General features: G+C 50.5%; 1 protein-coding gene across 4 annotated transcripts in view; it reads left to right on the top strand.

The window, feature by feature from the left end:
* dac (dachshund family transcription factor) overlaps positions 1-26038 on the top strand; it is a 186063-nt gene that overhangs the window by 80492 nt on the left and 79533 nt on the right. For 3 of the 4 annotated variants that reach the window (XM_011649960.2, XM_011649957.2, XM_011649958.2), the window contains exons 3-4: positions 8136-8364; positions 11067-11129. In XM_011649960.2, coding sequence (XP_011648262.2) covers positions 8136-8364; positions 11067-11129 — 292 coding nt within the window. The remainder of the gene's footprint in view (positions 1-8135; positions 8365-11066; positions 11130-26038) is intronic. The other variant, XM_011649959.2, reaches the window with a different exon arrangement.

The following is a 26038-nucleotide window of genomic DNA, read 5'->3' as shown; positions in this document are numbered from 1 at the left end:
GCGCTTCGTGTACGGGACGGCGAGATACGTTACATCGATCGCGCGTTGTGTGCTCGAAACCGCAGAGTCCGACATCGAGAGAGGAGATCGGCGAAAGTGAAACGCTTTTTGGGCAAAGTGACGGCAATTTCCTGCGATTAAAACCGCGACTAATTGGCTCAAAAATCTGTACAATTTCCGTCCCTCCGCGCGCACGGCTTCGCGCCGGCCCGGTGGCGCAATGGCGATGGCGATGATGGTGGGTGGTGGCGGCGATGGTGATGGTGGTGGTGGTGGTGGTGGTGGTGGTGGTGGTGGTGGTGGTGATGGTGGTGATGGTGGTGGTGGTGGTGGTGGTGGTGGTGGTGGCGGTGGTGGTGATGGTGATGGTGGCGGCGATGGTGGCGATGGTGGTAGTCAACAATTTACTCGTTAGTGGCCCGACGAGTGTGCTGCGCCGCTCAATTAACTTACGAATCAACGAGCCGGCTTTGTCCGCGCGCGAATATTTCTGTGTAATTCGTACGCGCGGTCCTCGTGACCAACAAACGCGGGCGATGCGGGAAATAAAAAAGCGGGGGCCGTGGCAACCACCGGGGGTGTGGGAGGACTAACAGAAAAATAACGGAGCGGCCGAATGGAAACCGACACCGGCCGCTGTTTCCCGACCGTAAAAGGTCGGTCTGACAGCGGGGGCGAATGTCTTTCGAGGGCGATCAAAAAATGATGGGCTCGTTTGTGCGGCGCAACCGGTGCTACGCGCGTGAAAACAACCGTCATCGCAAATTAGCCGTGGCCTGTCCTACCTGGAAATGTCAAATTTTACAGCGTTCCTTACGAGGAGCACATGCGTCGAGATTCCGGCGTGGCTCGCTACGATCCGTCCCCCGCGTATCGTTCGCGCACGTTGCGCCGTTTTAACGGCGCGGCTTAATCTTTGCTTTAATAATCGCATAAAATGATAAACAACGTCGTCCGCGGAATGGTAATTCGCGCGGATGAATACGCACGCGGGCAGAGCGGCGACACGCGGGCTTTAAAACGCCCTACAATTGGACTCACGTGGCGCATGTCAAAGGACATAAACCTGACCACCATAAAAACTTCACGAAACGTTTGCGACTTTACTGCGACCATGTATATGCAATTTTGTAACGTCGCTCCGTAGTATCTACGATGTCATCGATCGTCCTGGATTTTTCATTGATTTCCATGACAGCTGTTTTGTCAAACTACTACTATAAGATCATATCATACCCACACATACATATCGCTGATTTAATTAAGTTAAAAAAATCATGTTACATAACAAAGAGACTAATAAATGTAGATTTATTACTAAGTAAACGTACAATTAAGGATTACAAATATGATTGATTGATTTGTACGTGAATTCGACGATGTTTTCTGGACTAGATCGCGAATAATGAAAATACCTGGCGGGTATATCGTACGATCGAGAGAAAACCGGTATCGTTCGCTCTCCGTCTCTCCCGCTCCGTCATCTTCTCCGTCCTGCTCTCTCTCTCTCTCCCTTTCTTTACGCTCGTCGATGCACAAAAGTGGCCCGTACCAGCTTCTGAGTCCATCCAGTCAGAAAATATTAATAACAAAATATGATATAATGGGAGCATCCCCTGCGCGAAATACAATACAATGTTTATGCAGTGGATTAAGCGATGTTGCGAGATCACGTGAAAAGTATCGACCCCGGTGGGACCGACCGAACGTTCGCCACACGGACAGCCAGGCCGGACTATTGCAACGCTGGCCGGCGGGCAGCAGGGGCAGATGGTTCGGGAACACGGGCCCCGGGTTTGATCCTCGGTTTTGATTAGCCCGCGGGAGAGATTTACCTTGGAGATTAGGCCCGGATACGATTTTTCGTGACGGCCAGAGTGATTTCGAAACGTAATGTTTCGCCCGTTTATCTCTGTCGCCCGACGCGCGCGCCTTTCGTCGGGGCCTCTGTCCGTTTTCTCTCTCTCTCTCTCTCTCTCTCTCTCTCTCTCTCTCTCTCGGAAAGAAACGGAATCGATCGAGACGATTGTGCCTCGCGTGCGAACGAACGCGATCGTGTTTCGAGTGCTCGACGATGGGGAACGACGGTGGTGAATGTCGACAACCGGACGAAATCAATCGACACTCGGACGGCGTCGATAATCGAATCCGCTAAAATTTCAGCCGGGTCTCTTCGAGCCGGTGAATCTCACGTCGAATAAAATATGCGTCGATTTATATTCGGTTGGACGACGAGCTCTTCTTTCTTTCTTTCTTTCTTTTCGCGAGACGCGCTTTTAGACGCGCAGCGAAACCCGAAATTTGGCCCCGCGGGTACGATCGGGAAAGAGGAGCGTAAGAGGTCGTCGAGGATAGATAATTTCGCGAGAAAGACGTAGCCGCGATCGTACCTAATTTTATAAATTCGGAGTACGCTCGTCGGAGGGCTCGGCCTCCCTCCCGGAGGAGAAGATGGACGAGTCAAAAGGAGATCGCGGAGAAAAGGGAAAGGGCAAGGGAGAGTAGATAGGATATAGGAACAAAAGAAGATTCAAGATCCCCAACGGCCCTCCGGGTTGGCACTGTTATATTATGCAGAGCGCCCGAAGACAAAGCGACAGGATACGTCGAGGAAACCGTTAAAAAGTTTACCGGACGAAAGGCCGATGATCAAGACGAAGAGGAAGGGAAGGAAGGGTAGAGATGACGTTAGCTTTGACTTGGACGATGAGAAAGGAGAGAAGGAGGACGAAAAGGTGGAAAAAGAGAGAGAAGAGGAGGGAGAGGCGTATGGAAAAGGAGAAAGAGAAGGACGAGACTTACGAGAGAGAGAGAGACGATCGTCTACGAAGCACGAGGAGTGTAAATAATACTAAGGCTGATTGTGGGCGTGGCTGACAGAACTCTAAAAACCTTCGACTATATATCAAAGGGTTTACTGCCCTTGGATGATTCTCTCTCGTGGCGGAGAAGAGACGCTGGAAGAACAAATACTGGACTGCCGTGTGCGAGAGTAGTGGAAAGAAGCAGAAGTAATTCTGACGGTGTGGACGAGAAGACGGAAGAGAGAGGGAGGTCGGAGAGGAAGAAGAAGAATTTCGCGTCCGAGGATGCGGCGCGAGAGGATTTGGAGTAGTCTCGAAAAGGAAAGTCCTGCCGTTACTCTCGTACATTATTGCCGTTACTGGTGCACCGTGAACAGGATTGGTTGCTTCTTTCGCCTCTGCTTCGCCTCGTAACCCTCTCGTAGCTTCTATTTATCGACTGTAAGATGCCTGGCCTATGTCTCAATACCCTCGCGTCGTTTCTCCACGGCGGCGACGAAGGCGTGTGAGAGACAGCGGGAAACGCTGAGAAGAATGAATTGTCTTTTGAACGAGTATGACTCTACGTTATAAACGCATGCGTTGAAAAAAAATTCATATTATTTACTCGCTATAAAAATTATTACAGATATTATCTGTAAATTACTCAAGTTATAATTAAATCTATTAAACAATAAGATGCAGGTCTGTCTACTCATCAGTCGGGGGATACCTATGCGTCTTAATACATCCCGTGCCATCCGATCGATCGCTTAAGTAGGATGGTGGAGAAGAAAAACAAGGAAAGAGGAATACAACGAGGAGGAGGAGGAGCAAGGAGGTGTGGGTATCCGTGGTATTCAGTCTTTCCTCTGTTCTTTCCAGAGTCGACGGACGTTTGGAGCTACCTCGATGATTGTCCGCTTGCCTGGTTGCTGGCCTGAGTTGCTCGTCTGGCTAACTGGCTGACTGACTGGCTGGCTGGCTGGTTGGCTGGCTGGCTGGCTGGCTGGCTGGCTGGCTGGCTGGCTGGCTAGCTGGCTGGCTGGTTGGCTGGCTGGCTGGCTGGCTGGCTGGCTGGCTGGCTGGCGGGCTGGCTGGCTGGCTGGCTGGCTGGCTGGCTGGCTGGCTGGCTGGCTGGCTGGCTAGCTAGCTAGCTGGCTGGCTGGCTGGCTGGCTGGCTGGCTGGCTGGCTGGCTGGCTGGCTGGCTGGCTGGCGGGCTGGCTGGCTGGCTGGCTGGCTGGCTGGCTGGCTGGCTGGCTGGCTGGCTGGCTGGCTGACTGGCTGGCTGGCTGACTGACTGGCTGACTGGCTGGCTGGCTGGCTGACTAGTTGACTGGTTGGCTGACTGGCTGGCTGGCTGGCTGGCTGGTTGATTGGTTGGTTGGTTAGTTGGTTGGCTGGCTGGCTGACTGGCTGGCTTTCGATTACTTGAAAAACCGGATTCCTCCTGCGCGAAACTGTGTTTCCCGTCTTATGTTTATGTACTTACACACGCCTGAGAAACAATATTGGTTTATTCTGCTGCATATGTATGCCACAGCAATCGCGCCGGGGTCTCCCCGTTACACTTTGTTTTATCTTCGATCGGCAGATTCTTGCGCTTAGATAGACTAAGCGCTACGATCATTTACATGTTCTCTCAGCACGGCGAGAAATCGAAAGTCAAGGTTTGCGACGATTCGACGATTGAAACTCGAAGTGAATGCGGAAGAGAGCAGCGTCAGTACTCGAGGAGTCGCGATGTCATCGGTTGTAGCCGGAGGGTCGATGGGGAGGTTCGAGGGTTAAATCCAAGGGTTTCGAGGGAGTCGGTGTCAAGGGTAAATGTATACGTGCCTGAGCACAAACACGTCCGTATAAGTATGTAAGCACGCTTACGATGAAGCGGGATGAGCGTGGACTTCTTCGTCGCTTGATAAGAACAATGGCGTCGCGAGACCGCGGGTGCATTGAGGACGGAGAGAAGAGGGCAGCCACAAAGGGCATATTTTCCAAATAATTTCACATGGCCCTCCGTTCGCCGGTAGTTGGCCGAGCGAAAGAAGCACGCGGTCCTTCACTTGGAAGACGAAAAGAACCGCAGCGACGAGCAGTCGAAATCCCGCGACGCGCAAGCCTCGGGGGAGAATATTTTCGGAGATCAAATACGAAACTGACGATTCTGAAACGTTTCTATTGTTACAGCAAAATGTTATGCAAATTCAGTTTCTATTCGATACATTTATATCCCGTTGAATAATAAATTGCGAATTAATATTAATATCGATCTTCGAACACTAGATTTTTTTATGTGATACAATTTTATATAATACTGCCGTAGCAATTGTTGTTGCAAGAAGGAATTAATTTTTTGATACTTTATAAATTCCGTTCGTTGGAATTGCATACATGTGTGGTTCAGGCTTCGTTCATCCGACTGTCATGGCGGCGAATCGTAGGACGAAGAAGAGACGTGACAAGACCGACGAGAGATACCGGGCACTCATTTAGTCCGGCAATTTATTCTCGCGTTTTGTAATTAACACCAGGAAAGAAGTAGCAGAAGTTATTCTTCTCCTACGGGCACGGGACGGCGTGGCACGGGTGGAAGCGACTACTCCGGTCAGTCTGCCTCCTCCCCCTCCGTCATTTCGCTTCGACTCGCTCCACCTTCGACTCTTCCTCACGTGAAGAAAACGTACGTATCACTATTAAGCGTCAGGGCAGTTGAGGCCCGGAACCTCCTGGACCAACTCGAGAATAAGAAACAGAAAAAGAAGGAGAACATGGAGAAGAACGGCGAAAGGAGGAGACGCGGATGAGGAGGGAGAGGAACGAAGAAAAGGAAATAGGGGTGGGAGGTAAGAGATGAGAGGCGAGACGGAGGCGAAGGCGAAGGAGGACGGAGGAGGATGATGGAGGCCTCTCCTCTGCATGCCACCGCAGTCAGTCCCAGACAGAAAGCGGTCTGTATAATTATGGGTTGTCACCTCATCAGCTTCGGGAGGGAAAGGGCCGGGGAGGTGGCGGGGAGTGCTCATCGTCTGCGCGGGGGCATGCGAGGTTATAGGAGTGCAGTCTTTAGCTCAAATTGTGTTTTATCGTCTTTCGCATTTGGCTTTAGGGTCCCAGCGACCATCGACCGGAGGGTGATTGAGTCGCCCGAAGCGGTCCCCTTCTTTCGGACCTTTGCCCGATGTCTTCTCAAAGTCCGATGTCCGTTCTTCAAATGTGACGCGATGCCGATCATGGGTATAATCGCGCGTAGCATGTCCATTCCTTCGCGAGAGGATATTCGCTTATTACGAGGGAAAAAGATAAAACGCGAAGGGATGCGTTTCAAATGGACAAGAACGTGCGCGCATTGTCTTTTCTCATTTCTCTCCAAAGAGGAAACGGGAATGCGTAGCGTCGCGCGTCAAGGACCTCGAAACATCTTCATCGATCGCCGAATGCCGATGCTGCGTGCATTGGTGGTTGGTAAACACGTATTGTCCAGGCTATAAAATCGCGAAACGTGCGTTTTAGGTATCCACAATGATCGGAACGTGCCCCGGACGTGTTCTCCTCGCCCGTCTCTCTCGCTTTCGCGTCCGTTTTTTCAGTCTCGCCCTTCCTCCCTTCGCGCGCGGTATACGTATCAGTTTGCGCGAGGGCACATATACAAAAAGAGGCGCTGCGCGAGAAGGTACTAAAGCTAAGTGGCGAGTTTAGAGGGATTTCATTAAATCATATGGATTGGGGATAATGTATGTTATTGAGCGGAGCGTTCAAATCGCGCTCTATAAGTTGTAATAAGTCCAATTTTAGGGCCGGTCATGGGCCGGGTCTCGCAGTGGTTGTCGAACAATTCGGTCGACCGCCGCCCGTCGATCGTCAATTGGCTCAGGGCTGGTACGGAATGACAGTCACTGGGACCGGCGAACCCGCCACTTACTCGTCAAACGGCCAGCCGGTCCGCCGAAATCACTGCCATTTAGATAATTTGTAATGAATAGGCACCACTCATTCCATACCCCTATTCGCTTCTCTCTTTTTTCGTCCTCCTTCTCTCTCGCTCCACGATCCGAGCCCCAAAAGTGCGCGCCGGCCAGGTTGGCAATGACAACAGTATAGTTTATCCAATATTTCACAGGTCCGCGCGAATGACGATTCTGAGAAAGACATAATAAATTGCGATAGAGAATGCCGCAAGCTCTCCGAGACCGTCGAGTTTATCCGAGGCCACTTAAGAAAAAATTCTAGATTTCATCCTCGCCTGAGCGGAAAGGCACGACCTCGACATGTTTTAAATGTGTGCACTCGCTCACACGGGGAATGCCACGGGCATTAACGCGATTGTTATAGATGTTAAAGTGAATCTGCGTCATTCGAGTGCATAAGGCCCGATATGTAGATGCCGAAACACATTCGGCGAGGAAACGTATCGACGTCGGCACCGCGTGTCGGCATAACAAATAGCGAGATGTGGCGCGCGAGATGTCGTGTCGTTCTTCTCGCGAGTTTTCCCCTCGGCCGGAGACGCGCGCCGAAGGTACGTGGCATCGATCAAAAAACGTGACCGCGCATACATTATAGCGCCGTGTTCGTCGACTAACGAGAGAGAAAGAGAAAGAATCGGTCGCGCTCGTCTTGAAAAATCGAGGATTCGGGAAGGCGGCGAACCACGAAGAATACAGGCGCTGCCACGTTCGATATCGAATATATGGGAAATAAGTCCGATACGGCGAGAGGGAGAGGAAATGAGAGAGAGAGAGAGAGAGAGAGGGGGGGGAGGGAGGCATCGATACAGTTAGGCGATGAAACCCCAGGTCGGCGGTCTACTCGGAGCCCTACGGATTCGCGAGCGTATCCATCACGGTGGCTAGCTAAGGCGTCGCGCAAACATACGGGTCTAACGGCGGACGCGCAAATCAACGCGCAGATTATATGCAGAGGCTACGCGCCGCCGCCTGTTGTGATTGATATTTGGTTAAGCGGCACGGCGATCCATCAAGTCCGCAAAAGCGCTCTTTATCCTTGCCTCGCCAGGAGCTACACGTCTCACCCGATTCCGGTGAAATCCGGATACACAGCCGCTCTCCTCCCTCTTCCCCAGCCAGTTCTTGGTTCTCTCTCTCTCTCTCTCTCTCTCTCTCTCTCTCTCTCTCGCGTCTCACGCGTCTTCTTCCTGTTTCCTCCCGGCCATTGCCACAACCACGAAAGGCGGAGGATGATCGATAATTGAATTTACGCAGTTTCTTCGTGTCAGCCCGGAGGGAGAGAGGGAGGGTATATGATTATAATACGTCACGTTTCACGTGCGTTACTCATGCAATGGCATATGATAACAGTATGATCTTAAACGCGCGCTTATTCTCTGCTTGCAGACGTACCAAGGATGGAGAAGTCACCGCTTCTGGCGAATGGATACAATCACCCACCCACGCACCTGAGCCACATGCAGTTCATGCAGCTCGGCGGGCATCCAGGTGCAGGACACACCGCCATCCTGTCACCGGCCAGTCTGCCGCATCACCTGCAGGCGCAGGCACAGGCTCGCGCCGAGCAGGGTCTCAAGGTCAACCCGAATATGACCAACATGGAAGCCCTCGCGAGGTGAGTCTTCTCCCTTCCTTTTCCCGGCTTATCTCTCGTCGTGTTAGAGGCGACGAGAGACCGCGAGCGGTCGCTCTCGAGCGCGAGCGATGATATTCCGGAAGCTGCGCTTTCTCGCAGCGGGAAACATTTTCATTAACTTCCTCCGCGTGGTTTACGAGCCGGGGACAAGTCGTACCGGACGAGATGGTAAATAGAAGAGAGGTAGCACGATAGTTCGACGAGAAAGAGAAACTCCTACTTCGATACCAAAAATTACAATCTCGAGTTCCACGCTTTGATTTCAGCTTTGTATTCTTTGCTTTCGCACAAATCGACATCTCCTTCGAAAATTGGATTTATCTGTTTTGAGTTTCTCACACGATCTCCGACCGGCGAGGCCAAAAGAATACGACTTTAAGAGGATTGGAAGAGACAGCGAAGCCGTGGAAATCCGAGGGGGTCTTGACACCGCTTGATCTTTTCCTCCTTTTTGCACCTCTGCTCGTTGCTTTCGGACCTCCTTCTTTTGTCTTCGCGTCTTACTTCGATTTCACTTTCTTAGACGCCCGTCATTTACTCGGCTTGAATTACGTTCTACTATAATGCGCACCAACCTGTCGATGATTAATCTCATTTCCTGGGATTGTATACCTACAATCAAGCGAGTAAATTTATTGAATTTTAACTTTTAATCATGAAACTATTCAATGGTACGCAGGGTACATTCGTTTCCAAAAATAATTGGAAAAAATCACTGAATCTTGCGATTATGAAAACATGAATCTCTCGCGTCGTCTCAAAGACGCGTTTCGTATCGCGTTATTATTCATGATTCGGATCGACCTTGAGAACTAGCGTTTAGATCTACCCTCTTGCGGCGCTAGGCCATCTTTGAAGACGCGGAGGCCTCCTTGGGGCGGCAAATCCTCGCCGCGTTACGCGCGGTCCCAAGACGAATATCGCGGCTTATTCGGCCTCGTGGAGAGCGTGCGGAGAGCCACGAAGAACCGAGGAGAAGTGAGAGGGATAAAGGGAGAGAATAGATAAAGAGAGGGAAAGGAGAGCAACATCCTCGTCCTTCGCTCGAGGGGGTAGACGCGAGACTAATCCCGGCATTTGTTAACGCGTTTCTAATAGATGCTCTCGGTACGTTCCCGCTCGCCGCGCGTTGCGAAACGCTCCCGTAACCGGCCGGAGCTTTCGGAGGATACGGAGACTCGCCTTAATTTTCGATTACATCCGCCCCGTGTAATTAGCCCCATCCTACTAACCGTTACCCCCTTTGCCCGAGCGTTCGCTTTAGGCGGCGTGCGCCCGGAAAATCGGGACTTAACGCCAGACAGAGAGATTTGATTATTTCTTCCTTTCGAGTGCGGGGAAATGATTTTTCGGATAATTGTCGGACGATAAGAAACGATTGAGAACAAAGAGACGAGAGAAGCTAGCACGCAACGTTAAAGAATACACTTTTTCCGTCACCGATCAGATCTTGCTCACGCACCTTGAACGTGAGCTCGTGACGGCGCTGAGTGAGATTCTTAATGTGGAGCCCCCGCGCTCTGGATTTTTAACGCGTCTCAATCTCTCTTAACGACGAAACGTGAGTCCATGAGCAACGTGCGAGAAATATGTGTGTGTGTGTGTGTGTGTGTGTGTGTGTGTGTGTGTACATATGTGTGTAAATATGTATGTATGTATGTGCCAGCGGACGCGCGTACACGCACACGCGCGAGCGTATATAATGACACGGCGAAGGCGGCGCCGCACGTTTCGCATTATGATTTCAGCGCTTTGCTTTTAATTAAAATGCAAATCTATCGCGACGGAGGAGCGAGCGAGCGAGAGAGATCGGGAGGTAAGACGGATTACGTCTGGGGGCGCCACGACAAACACCGGAATATGATTAATTCAACGCAACCCCATCCTGGGACACCGACGCCACCGCCGTCACCGCGTCCCTTCGACGTCCCCCTCATCACTGTCCTGCCTCGTCGCCACCCCCTTAAACTCGCCGTATCTCCTTCTTTCCACCGTCCGTTTTCCTCGCCCTCCGGCCTTCCATCCCCCCTCCCCCGTCTGATCTCTTCGACCAGTTTCCACGGATGGCACACGTACGGCTTTCCTATTCCTCGCTTTTCTCCATCACGATCCGTTTCCCGTCGTTCAAATAAAGCGAATTATCAACGCTGGAAACCTTGGAAACCGTGTCAGGCGCATTGACATTAAACTTCGGAACTTTTCTTCAGGGTGCTGTATTTGGATGAGCATTTTTAGGACACTTGATTTCCGTTCCGTTTTCGTATTGCGCAAACGAAGATTCGATCCCCTCTGATTAACTTATTCGCTTCTTCATCTCCTTTTTTTTTTTTCTTCCGCGACCGGCACGATCCTAGGTCACAAATTAACTCCGCTCCTGCCGGGCTGACATCTCTTTTTTAATCAGCGACATCAAAGGCACTTCATTCTCGGTGCGTTCGGCAACGGCGGAATCGCGGCGGAATAGCCGAGAGAAGTGGGACGGGACGAGGACTCTTAATCAGGCGTATCCTTCAGCCAGGAGGCCGCCTCGCGACTTATGCGACTTCTACCACGGTCGCGGAACGACGCGTTTCTCCTTTCTCGTTTCCCTTTTGATTTGGTCGCCGTTTCCGGCCGAAGCTTAGGCTTTCTTTTCCATTTTTGTCCGTGTCGTAACCGCCTTTTGTTTTTGTGCTCCACAGGTCCGGGACGGTTTGGGAAAACTGCCGAGCTGCCTACGAAGATATTGTCAAACATCTCGAAAGGTAGGACATCCAAGTCGTATTAAAGAGAGAACAGAAAGAAAGAAAAAGACAAAAAGGGAGGGGGAGGATAAAGAGAAAATCGTACCGGACCGTGACTCGCGGTCATCGCGCTTTCACGCAAAAATTTCGGATGCGTTTCGAGCGCGCGCGAGTGATGGCGGCCTGAACGAGAGAGAGCTCGCATCAGCGCCGTTCACCCGTGAACCCGTAATTCTCGATTAGCCGGAAAAATCGCGCTACATCACGGACGACGGGGGAAAAATGCAACGCGGCTCGATGACGCCCCGGTAGCCTAGGCCTGCCATTGCACTTCCGATAAATCAGTATTACCGGGGAAGCGGTATCGAGTTTCCGGTACGCGCGACAAGTTGAGTCCAGGCCTGACGTAGTAATGCCGACATGATTTGTATGGTGCGAGAGCTCGTAACCCTACTGTTGCCCTCCCTGCGCTCTGGGCGTCCTATCCCTCTTCTATCCGCCGCAAAATCCATCCGGCCGAGCGACGGCCTCCGTTTCATCCAACACCAACACGCAGCCGCCGCCGCCGCCGCCGCCGTCGCCGCCGCGGCGGTCGGAGAGCCACCGAGGTTTCCGCGTGATCCTAACCACTTGTCACTTTACGGCACGCAGATCATCGTCGCGACGTGCCCGTCCATCATTCGGGGATTAAATCATTCGAGCGCCTGCGAAATACTCGCGCCCGCCGAGCCACCGAATCACCGAGCTACCACTTCGAAAGGGTTGATTTCGGAAAGGGGTTTTGCACTCCGCACCCCCTCGTCGGCCTCGAAGCGAGGAGGGTGCGAAGCAGCGGCACTCTGCTTCGTTATCGTTCTCTTCCTCTTTTGGTGTCGCGTGCCTCCGCAAAAACTAAAAGTTGCAAAAGACACAAAGAAGATAAGGGAAGAAGCGCTACGTGCATCGAGCGACGTCTCCCTGAAATTTTTAGTCTCTATCTCGCCAAGAAGGTAATAGAAAGTGAGAGAAGGCGAAGGCGGGGAGGTCCTCGCGCCTCCACGATGAGTGTGGCGGAGAGCCGTTAATACGGGGGGTGAAAATCGACACTTGGCCGTCCGAAACGTAATTTCCAATTCAAAGGCAATGACCACTGGTCGAGTCCCCGCCGCTGCCCATGCGCCGCCCTTTCTCTTTCTCTCTCTCGTTCTATTTGCTTTACCGTCGACCCCACCGTCGACTTCGTCAACCGGACAAACGCGTATTGTGATTTCAGCCTTTGACTGGTGGCCGTTCGATGGATATCGCAGGGGGTGGTAAATGGGCACGAGGCCACGGGGAGCGGATGTGGACGCGGAGAGTGAGCTGGGGATGGGGGAGGGGGGAAGAGGAGGGAGCACGAGGGGTCGGGAAACGGACCGAAGCAGCGAGAGCGAGGGGGTGGTTTGCTGTGGAAGGGCGGCGGAGCGGCGAGCGTACCGTGAATATTCATGGCGAGAACCCTAGACGAATTCGGACTTGTTGCGACTGACACTGATGTAAACCTTTGTTTATCCTGCGTGGCCCGCGCGTTCGTTCGTTCCCTCGAGATACGCGCCAGCAGCCGCGCAACCGAGGGCGATCCTCGAGTATTTAACTGCGAGTTAAATTCTGATTAATCGACGGCGCCGGCTTTATTAATTGTTTGTCCTTTTGATTTTACAACGTTCACGGAACGCAGCCTGTGACCGAAGACTGCGTTACTCCTTCTCCGCCGTTTATTTCGCCTTCTCTCACCCCTTTTGTCGCCGCGTTTTAATCCCGATGATTTGTTCCCATTAATCCATTTAATCTACTTGCTCGGAGGAAAACTTCGATTTCCCCTTAAGTCTATCCACTAGTTCGGTCAATTAAATATCATTAATCTCGCTTTACGATAAGTTTCTTCGGATCGTCTATATTGAACGATGGTGATTTGGATCGGAGATCGGGAGACTATGTAGAATATTTTTTATCCGTATAATAACTTTTTATTTTACTCATTCGCGATGAAAGGAGGAGTAACATCTGCGGAGTCGCAAATTTTCACATAGACAACATCGTAATTGCATTCATCGATCATTTTCTTCATCATGAGTGATACACCTATAGAACCGAATTTTGGATATATATGACTGGCGGATAAGCAGTCGTTACGAGCGGATGAAGGCGGAGTTGCGAGAGACACGCGGCTTCCATCGCGCTCCCGTCGACCCTCGGCGCGCTGCTGCGGCGGCTCGCGCGTTATGAAGTAAGTAATATTAATGGTTCCCCGCAGTCAGAATGTTCGGTATCAATGCGCTAATGTCGGCTTCCTGGCTTTAAAACTACCCAGTCATTCCGGCATAATTCAGGCGCATTGTCTGTCGTCGTCCAACTACCATCCGCCATCAGTTTCTCGCTGCCTTCCTACGGGTTCCTTATCGTCAGGCATCCCCTTACGCGCTGCTTGCCTCCGCGTCTCCATAACCATCCCTTCCCCTCCTCATCCCCCCCCACCCCCACTCCGTACCCCGTCTCTCTTCAACCAGTCCCGGACTTGGAGTCACCCTCCCCGTCGCACTCGCGACGTCATTAATTACGACGACGACGACGGCGACGACGTCCTATCGTCCAGGACATCTGCTGGAAAATAATATTCATAAAGTTGAGCCTCGTCGTTACGATCGACTCTTTCTGCTTCCTTTCTCTCTTCCTCTCTTTCCACCACGCTCGGGGCTCGTTTCTCGCTCGCTCCTCAAGAGCGACTTCGTCTTATCCCTCTTTTCCTCCGTGCCAGCCGAGATGACGTCGCCCATTTACATTTACGGTCATGGTTTCGTGGCTGCCGAGACCGCGTCCACAAAGAAGTACACCGACGACGGACGTAAAACGACGGACATGTCGAAACGCGTCGTAAGATATTTCACTTCTTGCCGCTTTGATAACCGCGCGCGATTACCGCCGACGTCGACGTCGAGTCGTATCACGGGAATGGCACGATCGAGATTATCCTATTCATTTAGTACAGCACTTTAGCTTAATATGAACGATTCGTCTCGGTTCAATGCGCTCGTTAATGTTTTATCGATGTTATCGGCAAAAAGATTCAAGATAAATGCTTAAATTTTTATCGAATTTATGCGAAACATGAGTTTATATTAATAAAACATTTCTTATGGATGTTTGAACAATTAAAAATTTCTCAGTTTTTTTTTTGTTTTTTTTTTTTTGTTTTTTTTTTTATATATTAAATCATATTTGCGGACGCACGCGATGCTGACAATAATCATGCATCATCACGCCTTAGCGCATTACACTCTAGCACCAGTCCGATTTAGCACGTCTGGCCAATCATTGAATTACAATACGTCTAATCATCGCATCTGAGTGAAGAAAAACTCGATAATGAGGTACACTCGCAATTGTGCGCGCGAAACATCGCACGAAAAACCGGGTATCGCTGTTATACGATTGCGGATTGGCGCGAGTTGAGAAAAAAAAAATCCGCATATCTCGGCGCGAGATCGGCTGTCAAATCACGATCGGCTCCTCTCGTCTATCGCGCCGCGACGAGCGCGGCGAAACGGTTAATTCGACTCGGCGATCGACGCGGACGATAGAACGCGCGCGTTCTCTCGTTCTCTTATCCGCGTCGCGAGCGGCGCGCTAATTGCGTTCAAACGAACTGTCAGCGGCGCGGACGGGCGCGTGGAACAAACACCTACGGAGAGGCAACTATAACTACACGGCAGCGGCGCGACGTGCGTGCAAATACGCGCATTGTGATTAATACCGTTTACGCAGGCAACCGGTCCAGGCTTCGAGCTGTCAGTATGCCGCAACGAGAAATCCCCGGATAATTACGTGATGCGCCGCGACGCGACGTTTTCCGCCTTGTCCGCTTAATCGCGCGCGCATCGACTGTGCGAAATTTTCGGCTATCCGGCGGTTATCCCCCCCTCTCTCTCTCTCTCTCTCTCTCTCTCTTTCTTTTTCTCTCTTTCTTTGGCGATTATATCGTCTTTTAATTTATTCTCTCTCCGATATGCGACTGATCGTCGCAATTAATTGTTACGACGTGTTATTACGTTGCATTAGCATGATGATTGCTCTTCGCCGATTATGTTTCTCTTTTATGAATAATCCGCGAGCGCGTGTGCGCCATCGGAGAATGCCGGCTGGAGGGCCGCTCTCCCTACGCGTCTCAATACGCGCATATATAGGTGGAGGACTTTATCCGAGATATCGCAAGATGGCAAATTGCGCCAAAGTAAAGTGAATTATGCGCGAGAATCGCTATGCGATTATCCCGGCGCTGACAAAGCGCGTATTAGTCACGCTATCACTCTCGTTCTTCCGTCTCCTCTCTCTCCGGCGCGCGCTGTTCCGTACCCGTTCTTCGATTCTTCCACTTGCCCACCCGGTAATTTCCCGACATAATTTTCGCATGTAATTGCTAGTGTGCGGGCGCGATTGACTGGGCAATTACTCAGATATTTAAAGAAACGCGATCTCTGCGTCTCGCGCACGAGGGAGAAGGATATAGGCGGGAGGGAGAGGATGCTCGATCGGGCTCTTAAGGTCATCTTAATTTCACGAGAGCGGATCGAATCCTCCCATTCGCAAAGCAGGTATAAAATCCATCGTTGTTCGCCTGGTCACCTTCGATCGTTCTCCGTCGGTCGATTATATCTGACATTCTTATGATCTAATTCCAGCAACGGACGACAATTAGCCCGGCGATCTTTCTCGGGCGACGCGTCTCTCGGGAAGAGTCCCGTCGTGGCGTCGTCGTGGCTCGCGTGATTCGAGGGAAGATCCCGCGTTCGGGAATTTTGCCAGACGAAAAACCGTACGTTTCGCGACAGCCGTCTGGCTTAACTCGCGTTCGGCAAATTTGATCGATCGGCGGATCCTTCCCCGAACCGATTATCGACGCGGCCGTTTATCGACGACGCGGTGACTCCGAGAACGTTTACGTTACGATCCTGTTAATGTCGTGACCGAACGATCGCGCGAGGTAGGTAGGTCCCCCCTCACGTCCTTCGAGCGATGATAATGGATCGATCATCCCTCCACGGGACGATTCACGCCGCGTGCACATGCCGATCGATCGGCACGAGAGGAATCGTAAAAGTCACGAGCGTCGACGTTGATCCGAAACGCCCGGTGAGAGAATAAACCGGCACGGGACGGGATTAATGGGTGGTACACGCGAGTAATGAAAAGTGATATAAAAGCGGTCGCTCCGGTAGCTCGAGAAAGAAGGGGGTGGGAAGGGAAAAGGGAGACAACGCGGGTTGGAAGATAGGGGCACGCGTTAACGCGCTTGTTACATCAACGGTAAATCTTTCGACTCGTAAACTTCTCGAGCCGAGCGAGTAGAAGTCGAGGTAAGTCGTGCGCGGGTTCTTGAGGAGAACCGACAGGACAGGGCAGGGGAACGAGGGGGGAGGGGGGGGGGGGGAGGAGGAGTGGAGGAGGGAAGCGCGGAAAGGACAGGAAGCACCCGGAGAGACTGAGCGACATTTATTTTATTAACTCGACTAAATTATTTATCGACCGGACGTAGCGGAGTGTGCCGTGACGTCGTTTGTCCGAAATGATAATTAATCCCTCGACGCTCGGGGAAACGCCGACGACAACGAGTCACTTTTGTATGCAAATACTTTGCTAATATTATGCATTTCGCCGGAAAGTAAAGGAATTTTGATGGATGCAATAAATAATAGAGAGGCAGATTATTTTTCGCGGAATAACGATACAATCTTTCTTGGAAAGCGATCACTTTTTTTCGGGTCATTTACGTTGAAGACACACACGATGAGAGGATGATCACGGCTTTGCTGCAAGCGTAGCGCTGCGTTGCACAAGGGATGGAGGTATCCGACGAGGGGGTATTACGGGGTCGAAGGGAATCATCCTGAAGGGGGAGGGGATAGAGAGGGGGAGGTGTCATGTTGTGCCAACGTGCATTATTAGAACGTACGTCATCGGCCGGTAACGAGCCAAACCGAGCAAACTTTGGGACGCGAGCGATGTTGGCGACTTGGACGCGCGTCTACGTCGCCGTTGTCGGCCTCGTCGGGGTCCGACAAAATGATGATTAATTAAAAACATAATTATGGTCGCGCCGTCCGCAAACATGTCCCCCGGATACTCCCACTGGACACTAATGTACCGTGAAATTGTCATCCTCCTTAGTTTTCCTCAGTATTTTTTTCCACTCTTCGCTCTCGTCTCGTTAACCCGCCGTCTTTCGTCGGATATTTTCTCAGCGAGACGCGCGCTATTCGTGTCGCGGCATCGGTAACGCGGCGACTAACGAGCTTGCGATCGTCATATCGTTTTTTTATGTGCCTCTGAACGCGCCGCCTAGATCGGACCTCCGACGACGCTCGGAATTTAGCTTGTTACCGACAAATTTCAAGAAACCCATTTTAATTTATTTGGTCACGCGCATTTTTTTTTTTTTTTTTTTTTTTTTAGATAAACCAATTTTTTTAATTTAATTTAATTTATTCAAAGTATATTTAATTTTGCGTTATTTTTCGCTTGCATAAATTTCTCTACGTTTTGTTGCATTCGCACGGTCTTTATTCTTTTACTAAATCGCCCTCTCGATGGCTTAAAATAATTGTTTATAATTGTTCATAATCCTTTTGTGTATTTCAATTAAGCGAAATTAAATCCGATTTTGCCACAAAAATATCCGTCTTTTGTTTTCGACGGACGGATGTGTTGTTTTTCGTGCAGTCGACTAAAATATATTGTTATTAAACGGTTCTCCCTCGGCACTGCACATATTTCAGTATATTACGTAGTATGAGACTTCGGACGCGTCCAAGTGAGGGGTTACACACGTGTTGATGTACTCTTATTTATACTCCCGCGACATGCGATTCTTTGCTACACTTCCGGCGAACACGTACTTTCCGCGCCTCCACGTCAGAGTTTTCTCTCGTTATCAGCCATTGTAAATCCTATCGTTTTTACGAAGACCTCTATAAAACGGAAACGAGACAGCGAACTGACAACTTTCAAATAAGTCCAATGACCGAAGAAACGGCATATAACGCAGATAAGAAATTGAGGAGCCTCTGCTCAAGCGCGGAAGTGGCGATCCGGAGGAGCGGTCAACGGGGACGGGGGGCGAGCGGGAAACGGCAGGCGGTTAATTGAAAAGCGGCCGGAAGGGCGCCGTTAAATAAACCGCGGACGAACGTTCCTGCGGTTTCGCGGTGCTACCCATTCGCAGCCTCGGTTTCACTGGCACTTTTGGTAATGAACTAATATTTGCAGTGTCCGTCCCGCGCGAGCACGCGTTTCCGCTCGCGCGTGTGCACCGCGCGTCCCTTACGTGCGTACATGCGTGCGTGCGTGCGTGCGTGCACACAGGCGCCGGACACGGGGGTGGAGGCGTGTGGACACAATCGTCGGCGTGTTATCAGCGACCCTTCCGTAAATACGCGCTTGGCCCCGCGGGGTCGAACCCACACCATCTCTCTCGTTCTTCTGCCCCCCCCCTCTCTCTCTCTCTCTCTCTCTCTCTCTCTCACTTGTTCGCTCGCTCGCTCGCTCTCGCAAACGGCGGTGCACATGCATGTGCGTCGTCGCCGATGCATGCGCCCTGGAGAGCGCGAGAGCGAGAGCTGTTACGATATGCATACAGATCAAATAGCTCCGTGTGTGCTTTGCATTCCCGACGATTGCGCCCCCGAAATCAGATTCTTCTGCCTTCGTCGTCCACATTCTCCCTTCCTTCAGGGCGACCCCGCGCGCGCTTTGATCTATGCGACGTTTTGCATGCGCGAAACCTGTTATGCGTCGCACTCTTTTGAGATCTTCTCAATAATTTCCTCGTAGGCGACTTATAATAAAAGAGTTTTACGTAAAATTAAAATTCACAGTCAAGTTATTATATCAATATATTATATATTTTTAATATATATTTTTATAACAACAAATTTTATTGACATTTTTTTATTCACATGTTGATTGAATAATTCCTCACATATCCTCATATAATTACATACATTACACACAATTACATACAATAACACAAAATTTTAAGATTAAAATAAGAAAAAAAAAAAAACACAGCTTGTGGAAAAGTAGGAGGAGGAGGAGGAGGAGGAGAAGTGTAAATCTCCCTTCTGCGCGATGGTAACTTCCTGCGCGTGACAGCGCGACGAAAAGAGAAACGGAGTTCTCTATCTCGGTGACAAACGAGCCGAAGTGGCAGCCACGGTCACTCGACAAGAATAATCGTTTTCCAATTGAAATCCAATAGCAACTTGGCGTGTGACTGCTGCGGCGCCGCCGTCCCTCTCTTATGTCCCTCGCGCCCCCCACATTGATCAACGCTTCTAAAATGTTTTTGACATCGATTATGCGGAAGAGGTGTCCGGGGGGCCGTACCGGGGGTACTTTCACCGCCGTCTACCTCCGCCACGAGACGACGGTGGAGGATCGCGATTACTCTCGATAGGCACTCGGCCCGGCCTGGTAAGTCGCCGGGCAAAAAGCGAACTTTTCAAGAATTTAAATAATATCCTTTTATATTTTCTGTCGCGCGGGCTGCGCAAGTAGCAGGCAGGGACAACGCGCTCGTACGTTTGCACGTACGTCGCCCGTCATAAATCCAGCCGGGCGCGCTACGGGAGAGAGAAAATCTACAATTCTAAAGCTTTCCATAAAACACTCGACAAAACGCTTCGCCCGCACTTTTCGAGTGGCCACCGAGCCCTCCATCGTCGCCTCTCCTCCTCCTCCTCCTCTTTCTCCTCTCGCCGCCCTCCTTCTACGTTTCCTTCTTTCCCTCCTCGTTTCTCCTCCGCGCTTCTCCTCGCCATGAATCTGTTGAAATATGTAAAACCGTGTAACCTCTTCAATTTACATAGCCGCGCTCCACGTACGCAGAGTGGCGGCTGCTCGTCGCGCTAATTGATAATTCCGCGCACTCTACTCTTCCTCTCTTTCACGAGATATCCGCCTCTACCGGGCTAGAAAATTGCGCGAGCACTCGCCGGCCAAAGCAAACAGTGTCGAATCGCGTATGAGAGCGTTACCGTTTCGTACGTGTGCCGCTCGTAAAGATCGCTCTCGACTTTCTCCCGTGTTTCTCGAGGCTCGCGATTACGTGGAATCCGAATGCGGATCTAACGATTTCCGACGTTAGCTCTCGCGTACGTGCCGATTATCTCGCGCCAAGGAAAACATTCCGATCGATGCCGAGAACTCCGCGCCGGTGGTACCGCTTCCTTTTGCCACGCGAGGCAATCTTTTCGTCGGGAGACTTTTCGCGCTCGCGACGAGAGAGGATAGGAAATTTCCGGAGAAATTGTTTTTGGTAGCGATTAACACGGACGGAGGCAAACAGAAAAAGATAGTAGTGTTCGAAGAGAAAAAAAGAAAAAGAAGATGCAGAGGAGATGATGGTAATGATGATGAAGCAAATGCCTCGGACGTTGTCTCACGTGATAGACGTCCATCATCGAGCACGACGAAAGCTCAACATCGCGAGGCGACACATAAATATATATATATATACGCCTGTGTTGATGCAACCATCATTTTTTCTGCTCTCCTCTCGTCGCCGGTAATCGCGGTTGCTCGCTTCGTTTTCGCTTCCACCGCTATCTCCTCCTCCTCTTCCTCCTCCTCCTCCTCCTCCTCTTCTTCCTCTTCGTTCTTTTTTTTTTTTTTTTTTTCACGTGGCGCGCAACACCACGCGTGATCCACTGCGACGGCATGCCGTTGCCACTGGTATTTCGGAGCTCGCTGAACAAACAAGCGCCGATAAAAGTACCGGGAGTATACAGTACATCTGGAAGTAGGGATCATCAGTCACGGCGCATCTGCGAAGCACTCTAGTTCTCTCTTCTGCCCTCTGCTTCTCTGTTTCTCTCCCCGTCTCTATCCGTCCCTCCTCCTCCTCTTTCTCTCACTCTTTCTCTCTCTCTCTCTCTCTCTCTCTCTCTCTCTCTCTCGTATCCATCGATGTCTCGGGGCGCTCACTCGTATCCACCCATCGCGAGCGCTAAAAACCATTTGTCATCGCCAGCGTAAATATGCTCCCGAGCGAAACGTGCATTCGACTTGCTTCCTCTCGCGAGAAATCGGAGGATTATTCTGGTAGTTTGACGCGGCGGCGTGAAATGTGACTTTACAGACCATAGCGAGGAGAGAAAGGGGTAATCCCGCTTTATAAAATTTTTCGGGTACAAACGAATAAAATTCTTTTATTGCATATGAAAATGGTTGATGGTCGTGATAAAGCACGACGATGATGAACCGATCCGTTCGAGTGTTTACGACGAAAATACACGCTGGTCTCGTAATGACAGGAAGACAAAATGAAATCGCGCGGGAAACAGCGCAGGAGGAGGACAGCGAAGAAAAACGCGTTCGACGCGGACGCGGGGCTTATCTTTATTTAGTATAACCACACGTCCGCGCTCGGGGGAGTACCTTAAAAAGTTCGTCTAATAAAACCCCACGGCCATTTGTCAACGGGGGTGCGTAGCGCCCCGGGGGCGCTGCTGCTACAAAATGTATGTAAAACACATCGGAGTCGACGCCGCGGTTCGTGAGGCCGTAACCGCCCCCGCGTCTGATGGGCCGACATCTAAAATAATAAAAGTTGCCTCCGTCATTTGTCAACGCTTCCTCTAAGGAGCGACACGGCGAGTTTCACCGCCACCTCGTAATTTCGCGATGTCGCAGCTGCGGACGTGTTTGCCGTCTCCCTCTCCCTCCAGCTCTCCTCCTCCCCCTTGCGGAAGACACCGCGCTACAACGATTTCGTATGTTACGGGCTCCTTTAATTTTACGAAGAGTCATCTCCCTCGCCACCTCCCCCCCCCCCTTTCTCCCATTCCTGTGAAGGGTGCGGACGATTTACCCTTCGGAATAAGAATTTGAATGAAGCTCGCGTGAACCGACCTAATGCGATAACGCGCGCGCGAGACACAACCAAGTGAATGTCGTGAGAAGCACAAGCGGAGAATCGTCCTCGCCGTAGAATATCATTGCTCGAAATTTGCAGAAATGCTCGAGCATTATTTTTTTGTTTTCTTTTTTTTTTTTTTCCGAACGCATAAATCGCCCGTACGCGTCGTCTCTCGAGATTTTTTACTCCGCTATAATTATCTGCCTCTTTGAATTATATCGGACAATCGTGTGCGCTCGCGTTAAAGATTGTTTACGGTCGAACGCGCTTGCATACATACGGCGCGCACACACGACGATCGAAACTTTGTATGTCCGCGTTTTACGATACGTAGACGTTGGCTTAATTAAACCACGCGCATGAACGGTTCCCGAGGAGGCCGGGGCTGCTCTCTCGTCGGCGCCTCGGGTACCCGCGGGGATCCCAAGGTGACGCAAAACGAGGCGTTTCCGTACTTTATGCCCGTCCGCCTTAATCCCTCGGAGCGGGAGAAGAGAGAGAGAGAGAGAGAGAGAGAGAGAGAGGGGCGCGACGTGGCCTTAAAGTGAAATAATAAATAAAATAATATATCCCGCGTCCCGGTGCCGACTCGCGTACGGGGCAATAATCTAGGAGAACGAATGTGCCAGACGACTTTTATGAAACGATCCGAATGGGCCCCTCTGCCGCAGCCCTTTTACGCGCGTGTGTAGCTGAAAAATAAAATTTTAACCCTTTCTTCTTTCTCTCCTCTCGCTCTCTCTCTCTCTCTCTCTCTCTCTCTCTCTCTCTCTCTCGAGAATTGAGGAAAAGGCGCGGGGGAGAGGCGACGGAGGAGAAGCGATAGAAGCGACGGGATAAAACGTTAAATACGACCGCTGAACACCAGGGGCCAACAATAAAACTGTCGTAAACCATTCGCTCGAATAATGCACCTGCTTGACTGTTGCGTCGTCTCGTCTGCATTGCGATTCGTCGACGTACAAACGTCATTACGACGCTGGACCCGAGATATTGATTGTAGATTACACGCGCGTATCAATTTGTTAAGTGGGTCCTGTCGAGTCTCGCACTTAAAATAACAGTTTACGTATTACACATTATTAAAATTTGTTAATACGTATTATATTATATTATATTCAATTTATTTATGCGTAAAGTAACGCTCCTGTTACAGGTAATTTCCATGAAAATAACTTATACGTGTCGTTCGATAAAAATGTACACGCCTTTTCTCTTCTCTGTGCGAAAAGAGAAAAAAAGGGCACATTAGTTCTGGAATGGAGATCGTCCCCGTTCTCCATCGCGGATAAAACCCAAGCGAGCCTCGTAGAAAATCTCGGGCTGTCCATAAAGTCGACCTCACCCTCGGTGGCGTGTCGTTTCTACATTGAAAGAATGATCGAGTACCCCGCGCCGAAAGGGCGAGCGGGCGAATGCGCCCGGCCGACCACCATCAACCGGTGGTGGTGATGGTGGTGGTGGAGGTGGTGGTGGTAGTGGTGGTGGTGGCGGCGTTTGAGTGTAACCGCGCGCAGCACTCGCTTATTCCAGTTTATTTTCAAGTAACCCTTCACATTGCGCTAATGTATTTCTTTTAAGCCGCCATTCACGCCGCCCGACATTTCAATCCGGTCCATTCAGCGTCCGTCCGTCCGCCCGCCTTTCCGTGAAACACACGGCCGATCGATCTAACCAACACCGCGCGTCAATATTCACACGACTTAATCCATTTCAGCGAGTGACTCGTCATCTTTTTTTTTTTTTTTATCCCCGCTCTCTCCATCTTTCCCCCGCTCTCTTTTACATATTTCCCATGCGTAGTCATCTTGCGATACAGTCACCGCTTTCTTCCTTGACTAACCGTTGATAACGCGGATTAATAGATGAAATAGAGGCAAGCCGCGCGTTTTACGAAGGCAATTAAGTAGTAATAGAGTAAATTTGAACTATTTGTTTCTATTAATGTTCCATTTATGAGGCAGATGTAGATCCGATGCAGATAGAAATTTTAGAATGTGACATCTCACGGAGATATTTGAAATAGTGAACGAGATAGAGAATCGAGAGGAAAAGAGAGAAAAAGGGCATGGCACTTATGTGGGGAGAGAGAGGGGTTTGATCGAGAGATAAAAGTCCATTGCTGCGTTCGACGTTATAATAATCCAAACGTGTACGACGTATGCGGCGAAAAGGGGTTACACTGCATTCCTGTTCGTTTCGATGTCTATAACGCGCCGACAAAGGGGCCCCACCGATCGTGCGGCGGGGGTTCGTTTCGACCCTGTGGATCGCTAAATATTTCATTTCGCATCCCTCGAAACGTTTAATCTCGATTCAGGTATCGCGCGTATGTAGTCCTGCGCAATTCGCGCAGGTGATTTACATAGGTGGGTCTCGATTTGCTTTCGGTTAATACGTTGCCCAAGGTGTATATGCGAAACTTGCGAGAGTATCTTTACCGCGGAAGGGAATACAGTGGACTATCGATCACGACGGCATTTACGTTAATGCAAGATTTTTTTTTTTTTTTGTTCATTTCAGCGAGAATTCAAATTAATTAAAATTCCTCTGCGTGCGAGGAAAAAAAATTTTTATTTAATATACGCTAATAAAATCACTCTTACGTCGCGACGAGTAACGAGGCGTAGATGTAGAAACTGTAGTCGATCGTGCTCCTGACTCCGATCGGACATCGAGGAGTTTCATTATTCTGGGGGCTTGCGGTAGCTCCGTCTTTCTCATCCTACCGCCCCATCTTCGTTTACATTTATGATTTAATATGATCGTCCATTGTTACGTCCCCTCCGGCAATACCGTCTCCCTTTCTTCCCGTACAAATATCTCGCTTTCTATCCTCGTTACCTATGTAATTTGAACGGGCTTTATTGTTGCTGGCTGCCGAAAGAATGCCTACCATTTCCCTCTTTTCGATTTCATCTCTGCGAATCTTATCTTCTTAACCCGTTATTTAAGCATTGTTTCCTTACGTCACTCGCCGAACCACGTGCCGAATTAAGCTCACCACGTGATCGATGGTCCGATCCCGGATGAAATATTATTCTTGTAAAAAGGGAAAAAAAAATGATTCTCTGCGATAACAGTGTAGAATGCAAACCGGTGTTAATCACAGTTAAAGGGACGTAAATCGCAGTTAAACCAGCCGACACGCAGCGGAATGACAGTGGCGTAACAAAGGCGGCACAAAGGGACGGTCGTGCGCGGCATATTAAATTCGCACAGAATTCGACGAACTTTTCACCGGAGCATTATGGGTCGGCTATCTGGATGATGTAGCACCGAAGTTGGGAAGACTTTTCCAAGCCTCTTCCCCTCTGCCTCCCTTTCTCTCACTCTTTCTCTTCTTCTGCCGGTCATATCTTTCCTCTTATCTCTCTCTCTCTCTCTCTCTCTCTCTCTCTCTCTCTCTCGCGCGCGCGCGCGCGCTTTTCCTTGCTCCCCCTCTCTCTGGGCATAGCTTCCAGGGTAGCAATCTTTTATTATTAGCGCAGGCTTTACCAGACAATGAAACGAAAGGAACGGAATATGATATTGTAGTACAGAGGCCCGTCGGAAAGGGAAGCTATTGTCGGTCTCTTTGAATTTTAAAGTCAACGATCGATACGGCTCGGGGGATGCGCCTTTAGCCATGTAGCCATATAAACCGCTTCAGTCCGCCTCCTGTCTCTCCCTCCCATTTCCACCCACCCATCGTGCGCTTGTCCTTCGAAGTCCCTTCACCGCCACCGGCTTAGTTCTGGTTCTGTTTATTCGGGATCACCCGGTACGCGATGATTCCAAGCGAAATCCCCCCTCCCGCCCTCCCGTTTCGCCTATTTTTCGCCGCGACGACACGAAGGAGGTGTACTCCACTCACGTTCGTGCGCACGCTGCTCGTTTCCTCTCGATTGAGAATCTAAGGGATGATGATAGTTCGCTCGCCGCTTACGATCATCCGGCGGAAGAAGTTTGCGCAACAAGTCGATGCAAATCGATGTAAATTACAACGAGATTTCGATAT

This window comes from Pogonomyrmex barbatus, unplaced genomic scaffold (genome assembly GCF_055798465.1).
Source record: "Pogonomyrmex barbatus isolate J1 unplaced genomic scaffold, ASM5579846v1 scaffold1, whole genome shotgun sequence".
NCBI classification, from domain to species: Eukaryota; Metazoa; Arthropoda; class Insecta; order Hymenoptera; family Formicidae; genus Pogonomyrmex; species Pogonomyrmex barbatus.
The sequence above is the reverse complement of the archived record's forward strand: the minus strand, read 5'-3'. Positions and strand labels throughout refer to the sequence as shown.